The sequence below is a fragment of the Phyllobates terribilis genome, unplaced genomic scaffold, assembly GCF_046119375.1.
Source record: "Phyllobates terribilis strain yellow unplaced genomic scaffold, ASM4611937v1 Scaffold_2__4_contigs__length_985480577, whole genome shotgun sequence".
Classification (NCBI taxonomy): domain Eukaryota; kingdom Metazoa; phylum Chordata; class Amphibia; order Anura; family Dendrobatidae; genus Phyllobates; species Phyllobates terribilis.
In genome coordinates this window covers 2,037-23,791 of record NW_027362762.1, presented here as the reverse complement: position 1 = coordinate 23,791, position 21,755 = coordinate 2,037, and the positions used below count along the sequence as shown (strand labels likewise).

The 21,755-nt window shown below is 50.7% G+C and overlaps 1 protein-coding gene across 1 annotated transcript; it reads left to right on the top strand.

Annotated features, from left to right (window-relative positions):
* The first annotated feature begins 14,388 nt into the window (after positions 1 to 14,388).
* On the top strand, positions 14,389 to 18,255 carry LOC141248543 (sialidase-3-like). The gene is made up of 3 exons (XM_073669377.1): positions 14,389 to 14,431; positions 15,985 to 16,192; positions 16,271 to 18,255. Exon 3 carries the CDS (start codon positions 16,314 to 16,316, stop codon positions 17,247 to 17,249), a length of 936 nt encoding a protein of 311 aa, XP_073525478.1. The 5' UTR covers positions 14,389 to 14,431; positions 15,985 to 16,192; positions 16,271 to 16,313; the 3' UTR covers positions 17,250 to 18,255.
* Positions 18,256 to 21,755: the final 3,500 nt, after the last annotated feature.

Below are 21,755 nucleotides of genomic sequence, written 5' to 3'. Positions count from 1 at the left end.
TCAGCACACAGTATCACACAGGATAAGATTAGATACACGGCTCAGCAGACGGTATCACACAGGATAGGATTAGATACACGGCTCAGCAGACAGTATCACACAGGATAGGATTAGATACAAGGCTCAGCAGACAGTATCACACAGGATGGGATTAGATACACAGCTCAGCATACAGTATCACACAGGATACGATTAGATACACAGCTCAGCAGACAGTATCACACAGGACAGGATTAGATACAGCGGTCAGCAGACGGTATCACACAGGATAGGATTAGATACACGGGTCAGCAGACGGAATCACACAGGATAGGATTAGATACATGGCTCAGCAGACGGTATCACACAGGATAGGATTAGATACCTGGCTCAGCAGACGGTATCACACAGGATAGGATTAGATACACAGCTCAGCAGACGGCATCACACAGAATAGGATTAGATACACGCCTCAGCAGACAGTATCACACAGGAGAGGATTAGATACACGGCTCAGCAGACAGTATCACATAGGATAGGATTAGATTCACAGCTCAGCAGACAGTATCACACAGGATAGGATTAGATACAGGGCTTAGCAGACAGTATCACACAGGATAGGATTAGATACACGGCTCAGCAGACGGTATCACACAGGAGAGGATTAGATACATGGCTCAGCAGACGTTATCACACAGGATAGGATTAGATACACATCTCTGCAGACAGTATCACACAGAATAGAATTAGATACACTGCTCAGCAGACGGTATCACACAGGATAGAATTAGATACACGGCTCAGCACACAGTATCACACAGGATAGGATTAGAAACACGGCTCAGCACACAGTATCACACAGGATAGGATTAGAAACACGGCTCAGCAGACAGTATCACACAGTATAGGATTAGATACACGGCTCAGCAGACAGTATCACACAGCACAGGATTAGATACACGGCTCAGCAGACGGTATCACACAGGATAGGATTAGATACCCGGCTCAGCAGACGGTATCACACAGGATAGGATTAAATACAAGGCTCAGCACACAGTATCACACAGTATAGGATTAGATACACGGCTCAGCAGACAGTATCACACAGCATAGAATTAGATACACGGCTCAGCAGACGGTATCACACAGGATAGGATTAGATACCCGGCTCAGCAGACATTATCATACAGGAGAGGATTAGATACACGGCTCAGCAGACAGTATCACACAGGATAGGATTAGATACACGGCTCAGCAGACGGTATCACACAGGATAGGATTAGATACACTGCTCAGCAGACAGTATCACACAGGATAGGATTAGATACACGGCTCAGCAGACAGTATCACACAAGATAGGATTAGATACACGGCTCAGCAGACAGTATCACACAGGAGAGGATTAGATACACGGCTCAGCAGACAGTATCACACAGGAGAGGATTAGATACACGGCTCAGCAGACAGTATCACATAGGATAGGATTAGATACACAGCTCAGCAGACAGTATCACACAGGACAGGATTAGATACATGGCTCAGCAGACAGTATCACACAGGACAGGATTAGAAACACGGCTCAGCAGACAGTATCACACAGGATAAGATTAGATACACGGCTCAGCAGATAGCATCACACAGGATAGGATTAGATACACGGCTCAGCAGACGGTATCACACAGGAGAGGATTAGATACATGGCTCAGCAGACAGTATCACACAGGATAGGATTAGATACACGGCTCAGCAGATAGCATCACACAGGATAGGATTAGATACACGGCTCAGCAGACAGTATCACACAGCATAGGATTAGATACACGGCTCAGCAGACAGTATCGCACAGGATAGGATTAGATACACGGCTCAGCAGACAGTATCGCACAGAATAGGATTAGATACACAGCTCAGCAGACGGTATCACACAGCATAGGATTAGATACACGGCTCAGCAGACATTATCACACAAAATAGGATTAGATACAGGGCTCAGCAGACAGTATCGCACAGGATAGGATTAGATACACGGCTCAGCAGACAGTATCACACAGGAGAGGATTAGATACACATCTCTGCAGACAGTATCACACAGAATAGAATTAGATACACTGCTCAGCAGACGGTATCACACAGGATAGAATTAGATACACGGCTCAGCACACAGTATCACACAGGATAGGATTAGAAACACGGCTCAGCACACAGTATCACACAGGATAGGATTAGAAACACGGCTCAGCAGACAGTATCACACAGTATAGGATTAGATACACGGCTCAGCAGACAGTATCACACAGCACAGGATTAGATACACGGCTCAGCAGACGGTATCACACAGGATAGGATTAGATACCCGGCTCAGCAGACGGTATCACACAGGATAGGATTAAATACAAGGCTCAGCACACAGTATCACACAGTATAGGATTAGATACACGGCTCAGCAGACAGTATCACACAGCATAGAATTAGATACACGGCTCAGCAGACGGTATCACACAGGATAGGATTAGATACCCGGCTCAGCAGACATTATCATACAGGAGAGGATTAGATACACGGCTCAGCAGACAGTATCACACAGGATAGGATTAGATACACGGCTCAGCAGACGGTATCACACAGGATAGGATTAGATACACTGCTCAGCAGACAGTATCACACAGGATAGGATTAGATACACGGCTCAGCAGACAGTATCACACAAGATAGGATTAGATACACGGCTCAGCAGACAGTATCACACAGGAGAGGATTAGATACACGGCTCAGCAGACAGTATCACACAGGAGAGGATTAGATACACGGCTCAGCAGACAGTATCACATAGGATAGGATTAGATACACAGCTCAGCAGACAGTATCACACAGGACAGGATTAGATACATGGCTCAGCAGACAGTATCACACAGGACAGGATTAGAAACACGGCTCAGCAGACAGTATCACACAGGATAAGATTAGATACACGGCTCAGCAGATAGCATCACACAGGATAGGATTAGATACACGGCTCAGCAGACGGTATCACACAGGAGAGGATTAGATACATGGCTCAGCAGACAGTATCACACAGGATAGGACTAGATACACGGCTCAGCAGATAGCATCACACAGGATAGGATTAGATACACGGCTCAGCAGACAGTATCACACAGCATAGGATTAGATACACGGCTCAGCAGACAGTATCGCACAGGATAGGATTAGATACACGGCTCAGCAGACAGTATCGCACAGAATAGGATTAGATACACAGCTCAGCAGACGGTATCACACAGCATAGGATTAGATACACGGCTCAGCAGACATTATCACACAAAATAGGATTAGATACAGGGCTCAGCAGACAGTATCGCACAGGATAGGATTAGATACACGGCTCAGCAGACAGTATCACACAGGAGAGGATTAGATACACAGCTCAGCAGACAGTATCGCACAGCATAGGATTAGATACACAGCTCAGCAGACGATATCACACAGCATAGGATTAGATACAGGGCTCAGCAGACAGTATCACACAGGATAGGATTAGATACACGGCTCAGCAGACAGTTTCACACAGGAAAGGATTAGATACACGGCTCAGCAGACAGTATCACACAGGAGAGGATTAGATACACGGCTCAGCAGACAGTATCACACAGGAGACGATTAGATACACGGCTCAGCAAACAGTATCACACAGGATAGGATTAGATACCCGGCTCAGCAGACAGTATCACACAGGATAAGATTAGATACACGGCTCAGCAGACAGTATCACACAGGATAGAATTAGATACTTGGCTCAGCAGACAGTATCACACAGGATAGGATTAGATACACAGCTCAGCAGACAGTATCACACAGGACAGGATTAGATATATGGCTCAGCAGACAGTATCACACAGGACAGGATTAGATACATGGCTCAGCAGACAGTATCACACAGGACAGGATTAGATACACAGCTCAGCAGACAGTATCACACAGGAAAGGATTAGATACACAGCTCAGCAGACAGTATAACACAGGAGAGGATTAGATACACAGCTCAGCAGACAGTATCACACAGGATAGGATTAGATACACGGCTCAGCAGACAGTATAACACAGGAGAGGATTAGATACACGGCTCAGCAGACAGTATCACACAGAAGAGGATTAGATACATGGCTCAGCAGACAGTATCACACTGGACAGGATTAGATACACAGCTCAGCAGACAGTATCACACAGGAAAGGATTAGATACACAGCTCAGCAGACAGTATCACACAGGATAGGATTAGATACACGGCTCAGCAGACAGTATCACACAGGAAAGGATTAGATACACAGCTCAGCAGACAGTATCACACAGGAAAGGATTAGATACACAGCTCAGCAGACAGTATCACACAGGATAGGATTAGATACACGGCTCAGCAGACAGTATAACACAGGAGAGGATTAGATACACGGCTCAGCAGACAGTATCACACAGAAGAGGATTAGATACACAGCTCAGCAGACCGTATCACACCGAAGAGGATTAGATACACGGCTCAGCATACAGTATCAAACAGGATGGCATTAGATACACGGCTCAGCAGACAGTATCACACAGGAAGGGATTAGATACAAGGATCAGCAGACAGTATCACACAGGAGACGATTAGATACACGGCTCAGCAAACAGTATCACACAGGATAGGATTAGATACCCGGCTCAGCAGACAGCATCACACAGGATAAGATTAGATACACGGCTCAGCAGACAGTATCACACAGGACAGGATTAGATACACAGTTCAGCAGACAGTATCACACAGGATAAGATTAGATACTTGGCTCAGCAGACAGTATCACACAGGATAGGATGAGATATATGGCTCAGCTGACAGTATCACACAGGACAGGATTAGATACATGGCTCAGCAGACAGTATCACACAGGATAGGATTAGATACACAGCTCAGCAGACAGTATCACACAGGTGAGGATTAGATACACGGCTCAGCAGACAGTGTCACACAGGAGAGGATTAGATACACAGCTCAGCAGACAGTATCACACAGGAGAGGATTAGATACACAGCTCAGCAGACAGTATCACACAGGATAAGATTAGATACACGGCTCAGCAGACAGTATCACACAGGATAGGATTAGATACACGGCTCAGCAGATAGTATCACACAGCATAGGATTAGATACACGGCTCAGCAGACAGTATCACACAGCATAGGATTAGATACATGGCTCAGCAGACAGTATCACACAGGAGAGGATTAGATACACAGCTCAGCACACAGTATCACACAGGATAGGATTAGATACACGGCTCAGCAGACATTATCACACAGGATAGGATTAGATACACGGCTCAGCAGACAGTATCACACAGGATAGGATTAGATACACAGCTCAGCAGACAGTATCACACAGGATATGATTAGATACATGGCTCAGCAGACAGTATCACACAGGATAGGATTAGATACACGGCTCAGCAGACAGTATCACACAGGAAGCGATTAGATACACGGCTCAGCAGACAGTATCACACAGGAAGGGATTAGATACATGGCCCAGCAGACGGCATCACACAGAATAGGATTAGATACACGGCTCAGCAGACAGTATCACACAGGATAGGATTAGATACACGGCTCAGCAGACAGTATCACACAGGAAGCGATTAGATACACGGCTCAGCAGACAGTATCACACAGGAAGGGATTAGATACATGGCCCAGCAGACGGCATCACACAGGATAGGATTAGATACACAGCTCAGCAGACAGTATCACACAGGAGAGGATTAGATACACGGCTTATCAGACAGTATCACACAGGATAGGATTAGATACACGGCTCAGCAGACAGTATCGCATAGGAAGGGATTAGATACACAGCTCAGCAGACAGTATCACACAGGATATGATTAGATACATGGCTCAGCAGACAGTATCACACAGGATAGGATTAGATACACGGCTCAGCAGACAGTATCACACAGGAAGGGATTAGATACACGGCTCAGCAGACAGTATCACACAGGAAGCGATTAGATACACGGCTCAGCAGACAGTATCACACAGGAAGGGATTAGATACATGGCCCAGCAGACGGCATCACACAGAATAGGATTAGATACACGGCTCAGCAGACAGTATCACACAGGATAGGATTAGATACACGGCTCAGCAGACAGTATCACACAGGAAGCGATTAGATACACGGCTCAGCAGACAGTATCACACAGGAAGGGATTAGATACATGGCCCAGCAGACGGCATCACACAGGATAGGATTAGATACACAGCTCAGCAGACAGTATCACACAGGAGAGGATTAGATACACGGCTTATCAGACAGTATCACACAGGATAGGATTAGATACACGGCTCAGCAGACAGTATCGCATAGGAAGGGAACAGATACACAGCTCAGCAGACAGTATCACACAGGAAGCGATTAGATACACGGCTCAGCAGACAGTATCACACAGAAGAGGATTAGATACACAGCTCAGTAGACCGTATCACACCGAAGAGGATTAGATACACGGCTCAGCAGACAGTATCACACAGGAAGGGATTAGATACACGGCTCAGCAGACAGTATCACACAGGAAGGGATTAGATACACGGCTCAGCAGAGAGTATCACACAGGAAGGGATTAGATACACGGCTCAGCAGACAGTATCGCACAGGAAGGGATTAGATACACAGCTCAGCAGACAGTATCACACAGGAAGCGATTAGATACAAGGCTCAGCAGACAGTATCACACAGGAAGGGATTAGATACAAGGATCAGCAGACAGTATCACACAGGAAGGGATTAGATACACGGCTCAGCAGATAGTATCACACAGGAGAGGGTTAGATACACGGCTCAGCAGACAGTATCATACAGGATAGGATTAGATACACGGCTCAGCAGACAGTATCCCACAGGATAGGATTAGATACACGGCTCAGCAGACAGTATCCCACAGGATAGGATTAGATACATGGCTCAGCAGACAGTATCACACAGGATAGGATTAGATACACGGCTCAGCAGACAGTATCCCACAGGATAGGATTAGATACACGGCTCAGCAGACAGTATCCCACAGGATAGGATTAGATACACGGCTCAGCAGACAGTATCACACAGGATAGGATTAGATACACGGCTCAGCAGACAGTATCCCACAGGTTAGGATTAGATACACGGTTCAGCAGACAGTATCACACAGGATAGGATTAGATACATGGCTCAGCAGACAGTATCAAACAGGATAGGATTAGATACACGGCTCAGCAGACAGTGTCACACAGGAGAGGATTAGATACACGGCTCAGCAGACAGTATCACACAGGATAGGATTAGATACACGGCTCAGCAGACAGTGTCACACAGGAGAGGATTAGATACACGGCTCAGCAGACAGTATCACACAGGAGAGGATTAGATACACAGCTCAGCAGACAGTATCACACAGGATAGGATTAGATACACGGCTCAGCAGACAGTATCACACAGGATAGGATTAGATACACGGCTCAGCAGACACTATCACACAGGAGAGGATTAGATACACGGCTCAGCAGACAGTATCACACAGGATAGGATTAGATACACGGCTCAGCAGACAGTATCACACAGTAGAGGATTAGATACAGCTCAGCAGACAGTATCACACAGCATAGGATTAGATACACGGCTCAGCAGACAGTATCACACAGTAGAGGATTAGATACAGCTCAGCAGACAGTATCACACAGGATAGGATCAGATACACGGCTCAGCAGACGGTATCACACAGGATAGGATTAGATACACGGCTCAGCAGACAGTATCACACAGGATAGGATTAGATACATGGCTCAGCAGACAGTATCACACAGGATGGGATTAGATACACAGCTCAGCAGACAGTATCACACAGGACAGGATTAGATACAGCGGTCAGCAGACGGTATCACACAGGATAGGATTAGATACACGGGTCAGCAGACGGTATCACACAGGATAAGATTAGATACATGGCTCAGCAGACAGTATCACACAGGAAGGGATTAGATACATGGCCCAGCAGACGGCATCACACAGAATAGGATTAGATACACGGCTCAGCAGACAGTATCACACAGGATAGGATTAGATACACGGCTCAGCAGACAGTATCACACAGGAAGCGATTAGATACACGGCTCAGCAGACAGTATCACACAGGAAGGGATTAGATACATGGCCCAGCAGACGGCATCACACAGGATAGGATTAGATACACAGCTCAGCAGACAGTATCACACAGGAGAGGATTAGATACACGGCTTATCAGACAGTATCACACAGGATAGGATTAGATACACGGCTCAGCAGACAGTATCGCATAGGAAGGGATTAGATACACAGCTCAGCAGACAGTATCACACAGGAAGCGATTAGATACACGGCTCAGCAGACAGTATCACACAGAAGAGGATTAGATACACGGCTCAGCAGACAGTATCACACAGGAAGGGATTAGATACACGGCTCAGCAGACAGTATCACACAGGAAGGGATTAGATACACGGCTCAGCAGAGAGTATCACACAGGAAGGGATTAGATACACGGCTCAGCAGACAGTATCGCACAGGAAGGGATTAGATACACAGCTCAGCAGACAGTATCACACAGGAAGCGATTAGATACAAGGCTCAGCAGACAGTATCACACAGGAAGGGATTAGATACAAGGATCAGCAGACAGTATCACACAGGAAGGGATTAGATACACGGCTCAGCAGATAGTATCACACAGGAGAGGGTTAGATACACGGCTCAGCAGACAGTATCATACAGGATAGGATTAGATACACGGCTCAGCAGACAGTATCCCACAGGATAGGATTAGATACACGGCTCAGCAGACAGTATCCCACAGGATAGGATTAGATACATGGCTCAGCAGACAGTATCACACAGGATAGGATTAGATACACGGCTCAGCAGACAGTATCCCACAGGATAGGATTAGATACACGGCTCAGCAGACAGTATCCCACAGGATAGGATTAGATACACGGCTCAGCAGACAGTATCACACAGGATAGGATTAGATACACGGCTCAGCAGACAGTATCCCACAGGTTAGGATTAGATACACGGTTCAGCAGACAGTATCACACAGGATAGGATTAGATACATGGCTCAGCAGACAGTATCACACAGGATAGGATTAGATACAGCTCAGCAGACAGTATCAAACAGGATAGGATTAGATACACGGCTCAGCAGACAGTGTCACACAGGAGAGGATTAGATACACGGCTCAGCAGACAGTATCACACAGGAGAGGATTAGATACACGGCTCAGCAGACAGTATCACACAGGATAGGATTAGATACACGGCTCAGCAGACAGTATCACACAGGAGAGGATTAGATACACAGCTCAGCAGACAGTATCACACAGGATAGGATTAGATACACGGCTCAGCAGACAGTATCACACAGGATAGGATTAGATACACGGCTCAGCAGACACTATCACACAGGAGAGGATTAGATACACGGCTCAGCAGACAGTATCACACAGGATAGGATTAGATACACGGCTCAGCAGACAGTATCACACAGTAGAGGATTAGATACAGCTCAGCAGACAGTATCACACAGCATAGGATTAGATACACGGCTCAGCAGACAGTATCACACAGTAGAGGATTAGATACAGCTCAGCAGACAGTATCACACAGGATAGGATCAGATACACGGCTCAGCAGACGGTATCACACAGGATAGGATTAGATACACGGCTCAGCAGACAGTATCACACAGGATAGGATTAGATACATGGCTCAGCAGACAGTATCACACAGGATGGGATTAGATACACAGCTCAGCAGACAGTATCACACAGGACAGGATTAGATACAGCGGTCAGCAGACGGTATCACACAGGATAGGATTAGATACACGGGTCAGCAGACGGTATCACACAGGATAAGATTAGATACATGGCTCAGCAGACAGTATCACACAGGATAGGATTAGATACACAGCTCAGCAGACGGCATCACACAGAATAGGATTAGATACACGGCTCAGCAGACGGCATCACACAGAATAGGATTAGATACACGGCTCTGCAGACAGTATCACACAGGATGGGATTAGATGCACAGCTCAGCAGACAGTATCACACAGGAGAGGATTAGATACACGGCTCAGCAGACAGTATCACACAGGAGAGGATTAGATACACGGCTCAGCAGACAGTATCACATAGGATAGGATTAGATTCACAGCTCAGCAGACAGTATCACACAGGATAGGATTAGATACATGCCTCAGCAGACAGTATCACACAGGAGAGGATTAGATACACGGCTCAGCAGACGGTATCACACATGATAGGATTAGATACACGGCTCAGCACACAGTATCACACAGGATAGGATTAGATACATGCCTCAGCAGACAGTATCACACAGGAGAGGATTAGATACACGTCTCAGCAGACGGTATCACACATGATAGGATTAGATACACGGCTCAGCAGACAGTATCACACAGGATAGAATTAGATACACGGCTCAGTAGACAGTATCACACAGGATAGGATTAGATACACGGCTCAGCAGACGGTATCACACTGGATAGGATTAGATACACGGCTCAGCAGACGGTATCACACTGGATAGGATTAGATACACGGCTCAGCAGACAGTATCACACAGGATATGATTAGATACACGGCTCAGCAGACAGTATCACACAGGATAGGATTAGATACACGGCTCAGCAGACGGTATCACACTGGATAGGATTAGATACACGGCTCAGCAGACAGTATCACACAGGATAGGATTAGATACACAGCTCAGCAGACAGTATCAAACAGGATAGGATTAGATACATGCCTCAGCAGACAGTATCACACAGGAGAGGATTAGATACACAGCTCAGCACACAGTATCACACAGGATAGGATTAGATACACGGCTCAGCAGACAGTATCACACAGGATAGGATTAGATACACGGCTCAGCAGACATTATCACACAGGATATGATTAGATACATGGCTCAGCAGACAGTATCACACAGGATAGGATTAGATACACGGCTCAGCAGACGGTATCACACTGGATAGGATTAGATACACGGCTCAGCAGACAGTATCACACAGGATAGGATTAGATACACGGCTCAGCAGACAGTATCACACAGGATAGGATTAGATACACGGCTCAGCAGACGGTATCACACAGGATAGGATTAGATACACGGCTCAGCAGAAAGTATCACACAGGATAGGATTAGATACACGGCTCAGCAGACGGTATCACACAGGACAGGATTAGATACATGGCTCAGCAGACAGTATCACACAGGATAGGATTAGATACACGGCTCAGCAGACAGTATCACACAGGAGAGGGTTAGATACACGGCTCAGCAGACAGTATCACACAGGATAGGTTTAGATACACGGCTCAGCAGACAGTATCACACAGGATAGGAAGAGATACACAGCTCAGCAGACGGTATCACACAGGATAGGATTAGATACACGGCTCAGCAGACGGTATCACACAGGACAGGATTAGATACACAGCTCAGCAGACAGTATCACACAGGATAGGATTAGATACACAGCTCAGCAGACAGTATCACACAGGAGAGGGTTAGATACACGGCTCAGCAGACAGTATCACACAGGATAGGTTTAGATACACGGCTCAGCAGACAGTATCACACAGGACAGGATTAGATACACAGCTCAGCAGACAGTATCACACAGGATAGGATTAGATACACAGCTCAGCAGACAGTATCACACAGGAGAGGGTTAGATACACGGCTCAGCAGACAGTATCACACAGGATAGGTTTAGATACACGGCTCAGCAGACAGTATCACACAGGATAGGTTTAGATACACGGCTCAGCAGACAGTATCACACAGGATAGGATTAGATACAGCTCAGCAGACAGTATCACACAGGATAGGTTTAGATACACGGCTCAGCAGACAGTATCACACAGGACAGGATTAGATACACAGCTCAGCAGACAGTATCACACAGGATAGGATTAGATACACGGCTCAGCAGACAGTATCACACAGGAGAGGGTTAGATACATGGCTCAGCAGACAGTATCACACAGGATAGGTTTAGATACACGGCTCAGCAGACAGTATCACACAGGATAGGATTAGATACATGGCTCAGCAGACAGTATCACACAGGATAGGATTAGATACAGCTCAGCAGACAGTATCACACAGGATAGGATTAGATACAGCTCAGCAGACAGTATCACACAGGATAGGATTAGATACACAGCTCAGCAGACAGTATCACACAGGATAGGATTAGATACACGGCTCAGCAGACGGTATCACACAGGATAGGATTAGATACACGGCTCAGCATACAGTATTACACAGGATAGGATTAGATACACGGCTCAGCAGACGGTATCACACAGGATAGGATTAGATACAGCTCAGCATACAGTATTACACAGGATAGGATTAGATACATGGCTCAGCAGACAGTATCACACAGGATAGGTTTAGATACACGGCTCAGCAGACAGTATCACACAGGATAGGATTAGATACATGGCTCAGCAGACAGTATCACACAGGATAGGATTAGATACAGCTCAGCAGACAGTATCACACAGGAGAGGGTTAGATACACAGCTCAGCAGACAGTATCACACAGGATAGGATTAGATACACAGCTCAGCAGACAGTATCACACAGGATAGGATTAGATACACGGCTCAGCAGACGGTATCACACAGGATAGGATTAGATACACGGCTCAGCATACAGTATTACACAGGATAGGATTAGATACACGGCTCAGCAGACGGTATCACACAGCATAGGATTAGATACAGCTCAGCATACAGTATTACACAGGATAGGATTAGATACACGGCTCAGCAGACGGTATCACACAGGATAGGATTAGATACACGGCTCAGCAGACGGTATCACACAGGATAGGATTAGATACAGCTCAGCATACAGTATTACACAGGATAGGATTAGATACACGGCTCAGCAGACGGTATCACACAGGATAGGATTAGATACACGGCTCAGCAGACAGTATCACACAGGATAGGATTAGATACACGGCTTAGCAGACGGTATCACACAGGATAGGATTAGATACACGGCTCAGCAGACGGTATCACACAGCATAGGATTAGATACACGGCTCAGCAGACGGTATCACACAGGATAGGATTAGATACACGGCTCAGCATATAATGTATTTTTCTTGTTATTTTTCAGGACGTTATATGGGTAAAATGAACAGTTTCTGTCAGAACTACAGGAGCAAAAAATAATATAAATATTTTGATGGTGAAATAAAAATAATCTTCTGTATAAAGGAGGCGGCGGGGACCCACCGTCCAGATTCAGCGATTTATTTTTTATTCACTTATTTTTTTGCTGCATTTGACGTTTTTGGAACCAAATTTCCCCCAATGTCGTCCTGAGGTTTGTGAATTCTTGTGAATAATTAAGAATATCTTTATTTTTGCCTCTTTTTTTCTTGCAGGAAATTACAGGTTTTGGAAAATGAATAATTTTTTTTTTTTTTTCCCGTGTTCATAAAATCATCCCGGAGGGCGAGTCGGAGCGCGTTCACACAGGGGGAATCAGGCGCAGCCGTCTGGAAACCCCAAACTCCCTCCACAACGGCCAAACAAAAAAGTGATTAAAATGACACGAAAAATGCTAAATCCAGATCCGGGGACGCCGCGTCCGTCATGAATTGGGTCATTTTCGGGGATTTTTTTGAGCTTTTATTGTGTCGCCGCCATTAAATTTTTCTGAGCACAAAAAACAATCGTAAAACAATGTCACAATCATAAGAAAGGCGAGAACGCTGTGAGAAAGCTAGGGAGACATTGACCTCACCCCGGCCGCGGCTTCTCGCACACGGAGACTATGGGATCATTTATGGTTTTTCCCACAGTTCACAGCAGTTAAAAAAAATATATGCTGTGTTTAGCCAATGGGGTGTGGCCACATGTGCTGGTAAAATTTACAATATTTACAACTAGAAATTGGCAAATTGCAGCATAAATGATAAAAAGCTCTGAAGCATCTTGTGTAGAACGCTGCAGAATATGACAGCGCTATCTATAATGGAAATGATTGCTGTCCCGGCTGCGACCACCAGATGGCGATGTGAGTACACTCCTGTCCCCAATGTGACAGCAGCTGCATCCTATATACAGACGGCGCTGAGCCACGTGACATCGTAATGGTCTCACCACCAGAGGCGCCGCTGCTCCTCGCTGTCTGCCGCTCACTGCGGGCGCCATGTTTGCTGCGTCTGTACATAATATCCAATGTCCCATGGTCTCCGGAAACATGGCCGCCAGCTGCTGATGATGAGACACTGCTGAACATCTAATTCATCGTGTACTTTGTACAGATCGGAACTGTAGGGAAGAAGGTGAGGAGCCAACAGCTGTGTATATACCACATAGAGGGGGCTGCAGAGTATCACAGCAGGGGCTTAGATACATCATACAGAGTGTTAGAGGATTAGATACACAGCTCAGCAGACAGTATCACACAGGATAGGATTAGATACACGGCTCAGCAGACAGTATCACACAGCATAGGATTAGATACACAGCTCAGCAGACAGTATCACACAGCATAGGATTAGATACACAGCTCAGCAGACAGTATCACACAGGATAGGATTAGATACACAGCCCAGCAGACAGTATCACACAGGATAGGATTAGATACACGGCTCAGCAGACAGTATCACACAGGATAGGATTAGATACACGGCTCAGCAGACAGTATCACACAGCATAGGATTAGCTACACGGCTCAGCAGACAGTATCACACAGGATAGGATTAGATACACAGCCCAGCAGACAGTATCACACAGCATAGGACTAGATACACGGCTCAGCAGACAGTATCACACAGCATAGGATTAGATACACAGCTCAGCAGACAGTATCACACAGCATAGGACTAGATACACAGCTCAGCAGACAGTATCACACAGGATAGGATTAGATACATGGCTCAGCAGACAGTATCACACAGGAGAGGATTAGATACACAGCTCAGCAGACAGTATCACACAGGATAGGATTAGATACACGGCTCAGCAGACAGTATCACACAGCATAGGATTAGATACACAGCTCAGCAGACAGTATCACACAGCATAGGATTAGATACACAGCTCAGCAGACAGTAGCACACAGGATAGGATTAGATACACAGCCCAGCAGACAGTATCACACAGGAGAGGATTAGATACACAGCTCAGCAGACAGTATCACACAGCATAGGATTAGATACACGGCTCAGCAGACAGTATCACACAGCATAGGATTAGATACACGGCTCAGCAGACAGTAGCACACAGGATAGGATTAGATACACGGCTCAGCAGACAGTATCACACAGGAGAGGATTAGATACATGGCTCAGCAGACAGTATCACACAGGATAGGATTAGATACACGGCTCAGCAGACAGTATCACACAGGAGAGGATTAGATACACATTTCAGCATCACACATGATAGGATTAGATACACGGCTCCGTGTCTCAGAATAGGATTAGATACTCGGCTCCGTGTCACAGGATAGGATTAGATACACGGCTCAGTATCACACAGGATAGGATTAGATACACGGCTCCGTGTCACAGGATAGGATTAGATACACGGCTCAGTATCACACAGGATAGGATTAGATACACGGCTCAGTATCACACAGGATAGGATTAGATACACGGCTCAGTATCACAGGATAGGATTAGATACACGACTTTGTATCACACAGGATAGGATTAGATACACTGCTCAGTATCACAGAGGATAGGATTAGATACACGGCTCAGTATCACAGGATAGGATTAGATACACTGCTCAGTATCACATGATAGGATTAGATACACATTTCAGTATCACACAGGATTAGATACAGGTTGCTCTCGGCTGTCAGTCTCGTGTATCCGCTGTCCTGCAGGTTCGTGTACAGACATGTCGGGGGCGCTCTCTCTGGACTCGGTGACCCTGTTCCAGCAGGATCCTGGCGGTGTGACGTATCGTATCCCGGCTCTGCTCTTCTTCCCTCCATCTTCTTGGCCTTGGCGGAGAAGCGCTCGTCCCCCGATGATCAGGACGCCCTGTACCTGGTGGTGCGGCGCGGTCGGGTGCAGCGCGGGGAGGTGCAGGTACCGGCTCCTCATGTCACCTCTCCCTGCGTCTGATCTTGTGACTTTCCAACGTCTCCATCTGTTTTGCCTCCTTAGTAGGAAGACGCGATGCCGGTGAGCCACGCCAAGTTACCGGACCATGAACCCCTGCCCGCTGTACCATCCCGCCACCGACACCGTCTTCCTCTTCTTTGTCTGTGTAAAAAGCGAAATCTCCGAGTTCCAGCAAATCATAACCGGCCAAAATGCCGCCCGGCTCTGCTACGTCACCAGCCGCGACCACGGCCAATCGTGGAGCCTACCGAAAGACGTGACGGAGGAGGTCCTGGGTGAGGACCTGAAGAGCTGCGCCACCTTGGCGGTTGGCCCCGGTCACGGCATCTGCTCTCCGTCGGGCAGGCTGATCGTGCCCGCGTACCTGTACTACATCCACTCCCGCGTCTGCGGCCTGCCCGTCCCCTGGAAGACCAAGCCCCACTCATTCATCTTCTACAGCGACGACCGCGGAGAGAGCTGGCACAAGGGCAGCGGGCTGTGGCGGCAGAAGACAGGGGAGTGCGAGGTGGCCGAGGTGACCTGCAGCAGCGGCAACGACCTCCTGTACTGCAGCGCCAGGACCGGTCAACGCTACGGGGTGGAGGCGACCTGCAGCCCCCAGTCCATGGAGTTCACAGATGCCCACTACAATAAAAGCCTGTGTGAGCCGCCTCATGGCTGCCAGGGCAGTGTGGTGAGCTACAGGCCTCCGGAGGCAACTCAGGACGAGGCGGACGGCGGGGAAGAGTCGCCCCTTCAGCATAGCGTCACGTCCTGGCTCCTCTACTCCCATCCCACCAGCAGCCGGGGCCGCGTGGACTTAGGAGTCTACTTGAATAAATCACCCCTTGTGCCGTCCACCTGGACCCCACCGTGGGTCATCAACGAAGGTCCCAGCGGGTACTCGGACCTGGCGGTGTGCCAGGACACTCACTCCTTCGCCTGCTTGTTTGAATGTGGAAAGGACGCGGCGTGTGAAAAGATCGTCTTCCGGAGGTTCACGATGGACGAGCTGCTGAACAATTCCTCTAAGCCCTAATCACGAGTGTCGGGGCATCCGCCAAGTCTCCGGGTGCCAAAAGTAACTCAGTATAGGAATGCACTGAGTGACCACAAGATGGCGCCATCCACCACTCTCCTGACCCCCGATACACACTCTCATACTGCTCCTTAGATGGTGCCTGATCCCCCCACCCTGTAATTAGCAGATTCTGTCCACTCCTCTCTGTCATGGACGCCTTAAAAGGATCTTCCCATGAACTATATCATCCCCATCCATGTGTCTGATGCCGTCTCTGCCCAGCACCTCCTCACCCTCCGGAGCCGTCTGCCCAGCAACTCCTCACCCTCCGGAGCCGTCTCTGCCCAGCACCTCCTCACCCTCCGGAGCCGTCTCTGCCCTGCACCTCCTCACCCTCCGAAGCCGCCTCTGCCCTACACCCCCTCACCCTCCGAAGCCGTCTCTGCCCTGCACTTCCTCACCTTCCAATTCCGACTCTGCCCTGCTCCTATTCACCGTCTGGAGCCGTCTCTGCCCTGCACCACCTCACCCTTCAGAGTCGTCTCTGCACAGCACCTCCTCATCCTCCGGAGTAGTCTCTGCCCTGAACCTCCTCACCCTCCGGAGCCATCTCTGTCCAGCACCTCCTCACACTCCGGAGCCGTCTCTGTCCTGCACCTCCTCACCCTCCGGAGTTATCTCTGCCCAGCACCACCACACGCTCTGAAGCCATCTCTGCCCAGCACCTCCTCACCCTCCGGAGTCGTCTCTGCCCTGCACCTCCTCACCCTCCGGAGTCGTCTCTGCCCTGCACCTCCTCACCCTCCGGAGTCGTCTCTGCCCTGCACCTCCTCACCCTCCGGAGTCGTCTCTGCCCTGCACCTCCTCACCCTCCGGAGTTGTCTCTGCCCTGCACCTCCTCACCCTCCGGAGTCGTATCTGCCATGCACCTCCTCACCCTCCGGAGTCGTCTCTGCCCTGCACCTCCTCACCCTCCGAAGCCGTCTCTGCCCTGCACCTCCTCACCCTCCGAAGCCGTCTCTGCCCTGCACCTCCTCACCCTCCAGAGCCGTCTCTGCCCTGCACCTCCTCACCCTCTGGAGTCGTCTCTGCCCTGCACCTCCTCACCCTCTGGAGTCGTCTCTGCCCTGCACCTCCTCACCCTCCGGAGTTGTCTCTGCCCTGCACCTCCTCACCCTCCGGAGTCGTCTCTGCCGTGCACCTCCTCACCCTCCGGAGTCGTCTCTGCCCTGCACCTCCTTACCCTCCGAAGCCGTCTCTGCCCTGCACCTCCTCACCCTCCGAAGCCGTCTCTGCCCTGCACCTCCTCACCCTCCAGAGCCGTCTCTGCCCTGCACCTCCTCACCCTCCGAAGCCGTCTCTGCCCTGCACCTCCTTACCCTCCAGAGCCGTCTCTGCCCTGCACCTCCTCACCCTCTGGAGTCGTCTCTGCCCTTCACCTCCGAAGCCGTCTCTGCCCTGCACCTCCTCACCCTCTGGAGCCGTCTCTGCCCTGCACCTCCTCACCCTCCGAAGCCGTCTCTGCCCTGCACCTCCTCACCCTCCGGAGCCGTCTCTGCCCTGCACCTCCTCACCCTCTGAAGCCGTCTCTGCCCTGCACCTCCTCACCCTCTGGAGCCGTCTCTGCCCTGCACCTAATCACCCTCTGGAGCCATCTCTGCCCTGCACCTCGTCACCCTCCGAAGCCGTCTCTGCCCTGAACCTCCACACCCTTCGGAGCCGTCTCTGCCCTGCACCTCCTCACCCTCCGGGCCGTCTCTGCCCTGCACCTTCACACCCTCCGAAGCTGTCTCTGCCCTGCACCTCCTCACCCTCTGGAGCCGTCTCTGCCCTGCACCTCCTCACCCTCCGGAGTCGTCTCTGCCCTGCACCTCCTCACCCTCCGGAGTTGTCTCTGCCCTGCACCTCCTCACCCTCCGGAGTCGTCTCTGCCGTGCACCTCCTCACCCTCCGGAGTCGTCTCTGCCCTGCACCTCCTCACCCTCCGGAGTCGTCTCTGCCCTGCACCTCCTCACCCTCCGAAGCTGTCTCTGCCCTGCACCTCCTCACCCTCCGAAGCCGTCTCTGCCCTGCACCTCCTCACCCTCCAGAGCCGTCTCTGCCCCGCACCTCCTCACCCTCTGGAGCCGTCTCTGCCCTGCACCTCCTCACCCTCCGAAGCCGTCTCTGCCCTGCACCTCCTCACCCTCCAGAGCCGTCTCTGCCCTGCACCTCCTCACCCTCCAGAGCCGTCTCTGCCCTGCACCTCCTCACCCTCCGGAGTCGTCTCTGCCCTGCACCTCCTCACCCTCCGAAGCCGTCTCTGCCCTGCACCTCCTCACCCTCCAGAGCCGTCTCTGCCCTGCACCTCCTCACCCTCCAGAGCCGTCTCTGCCCTGCACCTCCTCACCCTCCGGAGTCGTCTGCCCTGCACCTCCTCACCCTCCGGAGTCGTCTCTGCCCTGCACCTCCTCACCCTCCGAAGCCGTCTCTGCCCTGCACCTCCTCACCCTCCGGAGTCGTCTCTGCCCTGCACCTCCTCACCCTCCGGAGTCGTCTCTGCCCTGCACCTCCTCACCCTCCGAAGCCGTCTCTGCCCTGCACCTCCTCACCCTCCGGAGTCGTCTCTGCCCTGCACCTCCTCACCCTCCGGAGTCGTCTCTGCCCTGCACCTCCTCACCCTCCGAAGCCGTCTCTGCCCTGCACCTCCTCACCCTCCAGAGCCGTCTCTGCCCTGCACCTCCTCACCCTCCAGAGCCGTCTCTGCCCTGCACCTCCTCACCCTCCGGAGTCGTCTCTGCCCTGCACCTCCTCACCCTCCGGAGCCGTCTCTGCCCTGCACCTCCTCACCCTCCGGAGTCGTCTCTGCCCTGCACCTCCTCACCCTCCGGAGTCGTCTCTGCCCTGCACCTCCTCACCCTCCAGAGCCGTCTCTGCCCTGCACCTCCTCACCCTCCGGAGTCGTCTCTGCCCTGCACCTCCTCACCCTCCGGAGTCGTCTCTGCCCTGCACCTCCTCACCCTCCAGAGCCGTCTCTGCCCTGCACCTCCTCACCCTCCGGAGTCGTCTCTGCCCTGCACCTCCTCACCCTCCAGAGTCGTCTCTGCCCTGCACCTCCTCACCCTCCGGAGTCGTCTCTGCCCTGCACCTCCTCACCCTCCGAAGCCGTCTCTGCCCTGCACCTCCTCACCCTCCGGAGTCGTCTCTGCCCTGCACCTCCTCACCCTCCGGAGTCGTCTCTGCCCTGCACCTCCTCACCCTCCGAAGCCGTCTCTGCCCTGCACCTCCTCACCCTCCAGAGCCGTCTCTGCCCTGCACCTCCTCACCCTCCAGAGCCGTCTCTGCCCTGCACCTCCTCACCCTCCGGAGTCGTCTCTGCCCTGCACCTCCTCACCCTCCGGAGCCGTCTCTGCCCTGCACCTCCTCACCCTCCGGAGTCGTCTCTGCCCTGCACCTCCTCACCCTCCGGAGTCGTCTCTGCCCTGCACCTCCTCACCCTCCGGAGTCGTCTCTGCCCTGCACCTCCTCACCCTCCAGAGCCGTCTCTGCCCTGCACCTCCTCACCCTCCGGAGTCGTCTCTGCCCTGCACCTCCTCACCCTCCGGAGTCGTCTCTGCCCTGCACCTCCTCACCCTCCAGAGCCGTCTCTGCCCTGCACCTCCTCACCCTCCGGAGTCGTCTCTGCCCTGCACCTCCTCACCCTCCGGAGTCGTCTCTGCCCTGCACCTCCTCACCCTCCGAAGCCGTCTCTGCCCTGCACCTCCTCACCCTCCAGAGCCGTCTCTGCCCTGCACCTCCTCACCCTCCAGAGCCGTCTCTGCCTTGCACCTCCTCACCCTCCGGAGTCGTCTGCCCTGCACCTCCTCACCCTCCGGAGTCGTCTCTGCCCTGCACCTCCTCACCCTCCGAAGCCGTCTCTGCCCTGCACCTCCTCACCCTCCGGAGTCGTCTCTGCCCTGCACCTCCTCACCCTCCGGAGTCGTCTCTGCCCTGCACCTCCTCACCCTCCGAAGCCGTCTCTGCCCTGCACCTCCTCACCCTCCGGAGCCGTCTCTGCCCTGCACCTCCTCACCCTCCGGAGTCGTCTCTGCCCTGCACCTCCTCACCCTCCGAAGCCGTCTCTGCCCTGCACCTCCTCACCCTCCAGAGCCGTCTCTGCCCTGCACCTCCTCACCCTCCGGGCCGTACAGCCGCCTCCATTCTGCTTTTTATGTGTTTTTCATCTGTTTCTTCTTATCTTTTGTTTAGATTTGTGATACATTTTTTTATGACATTTCTCTTCTGTAAATCTCTTTTTCCCGAGTAGTAATTGTTTTCTGATTACTTTCTGCAGCTCATTATCCAAAATAGTTCAGACCATCCTAAATATTGTCTGTTAGTGTAGCAGTAATGAGCGAGTACGACCTCTACACACAGAATACAGCCGTGGTCGTATCCAGACCCCACTGTTCTCCTTTAGACTCCCCTGTCGCTTTCAGACTTCTTTGTCCTCCTCCAGACTCCTCTGTCCTCCTCCAGACTCCTCTGCTCCCTTCAGTGCCCTAT

Coding starts and splice junctions, on each gene's coding strand:
- LOC141248543 (XM_073669377.1), top strand. CDS start 16,314: ATGAACCCCTGCCCGCTGTACCATCCCGCCACCGACACCGTCTTCCTC.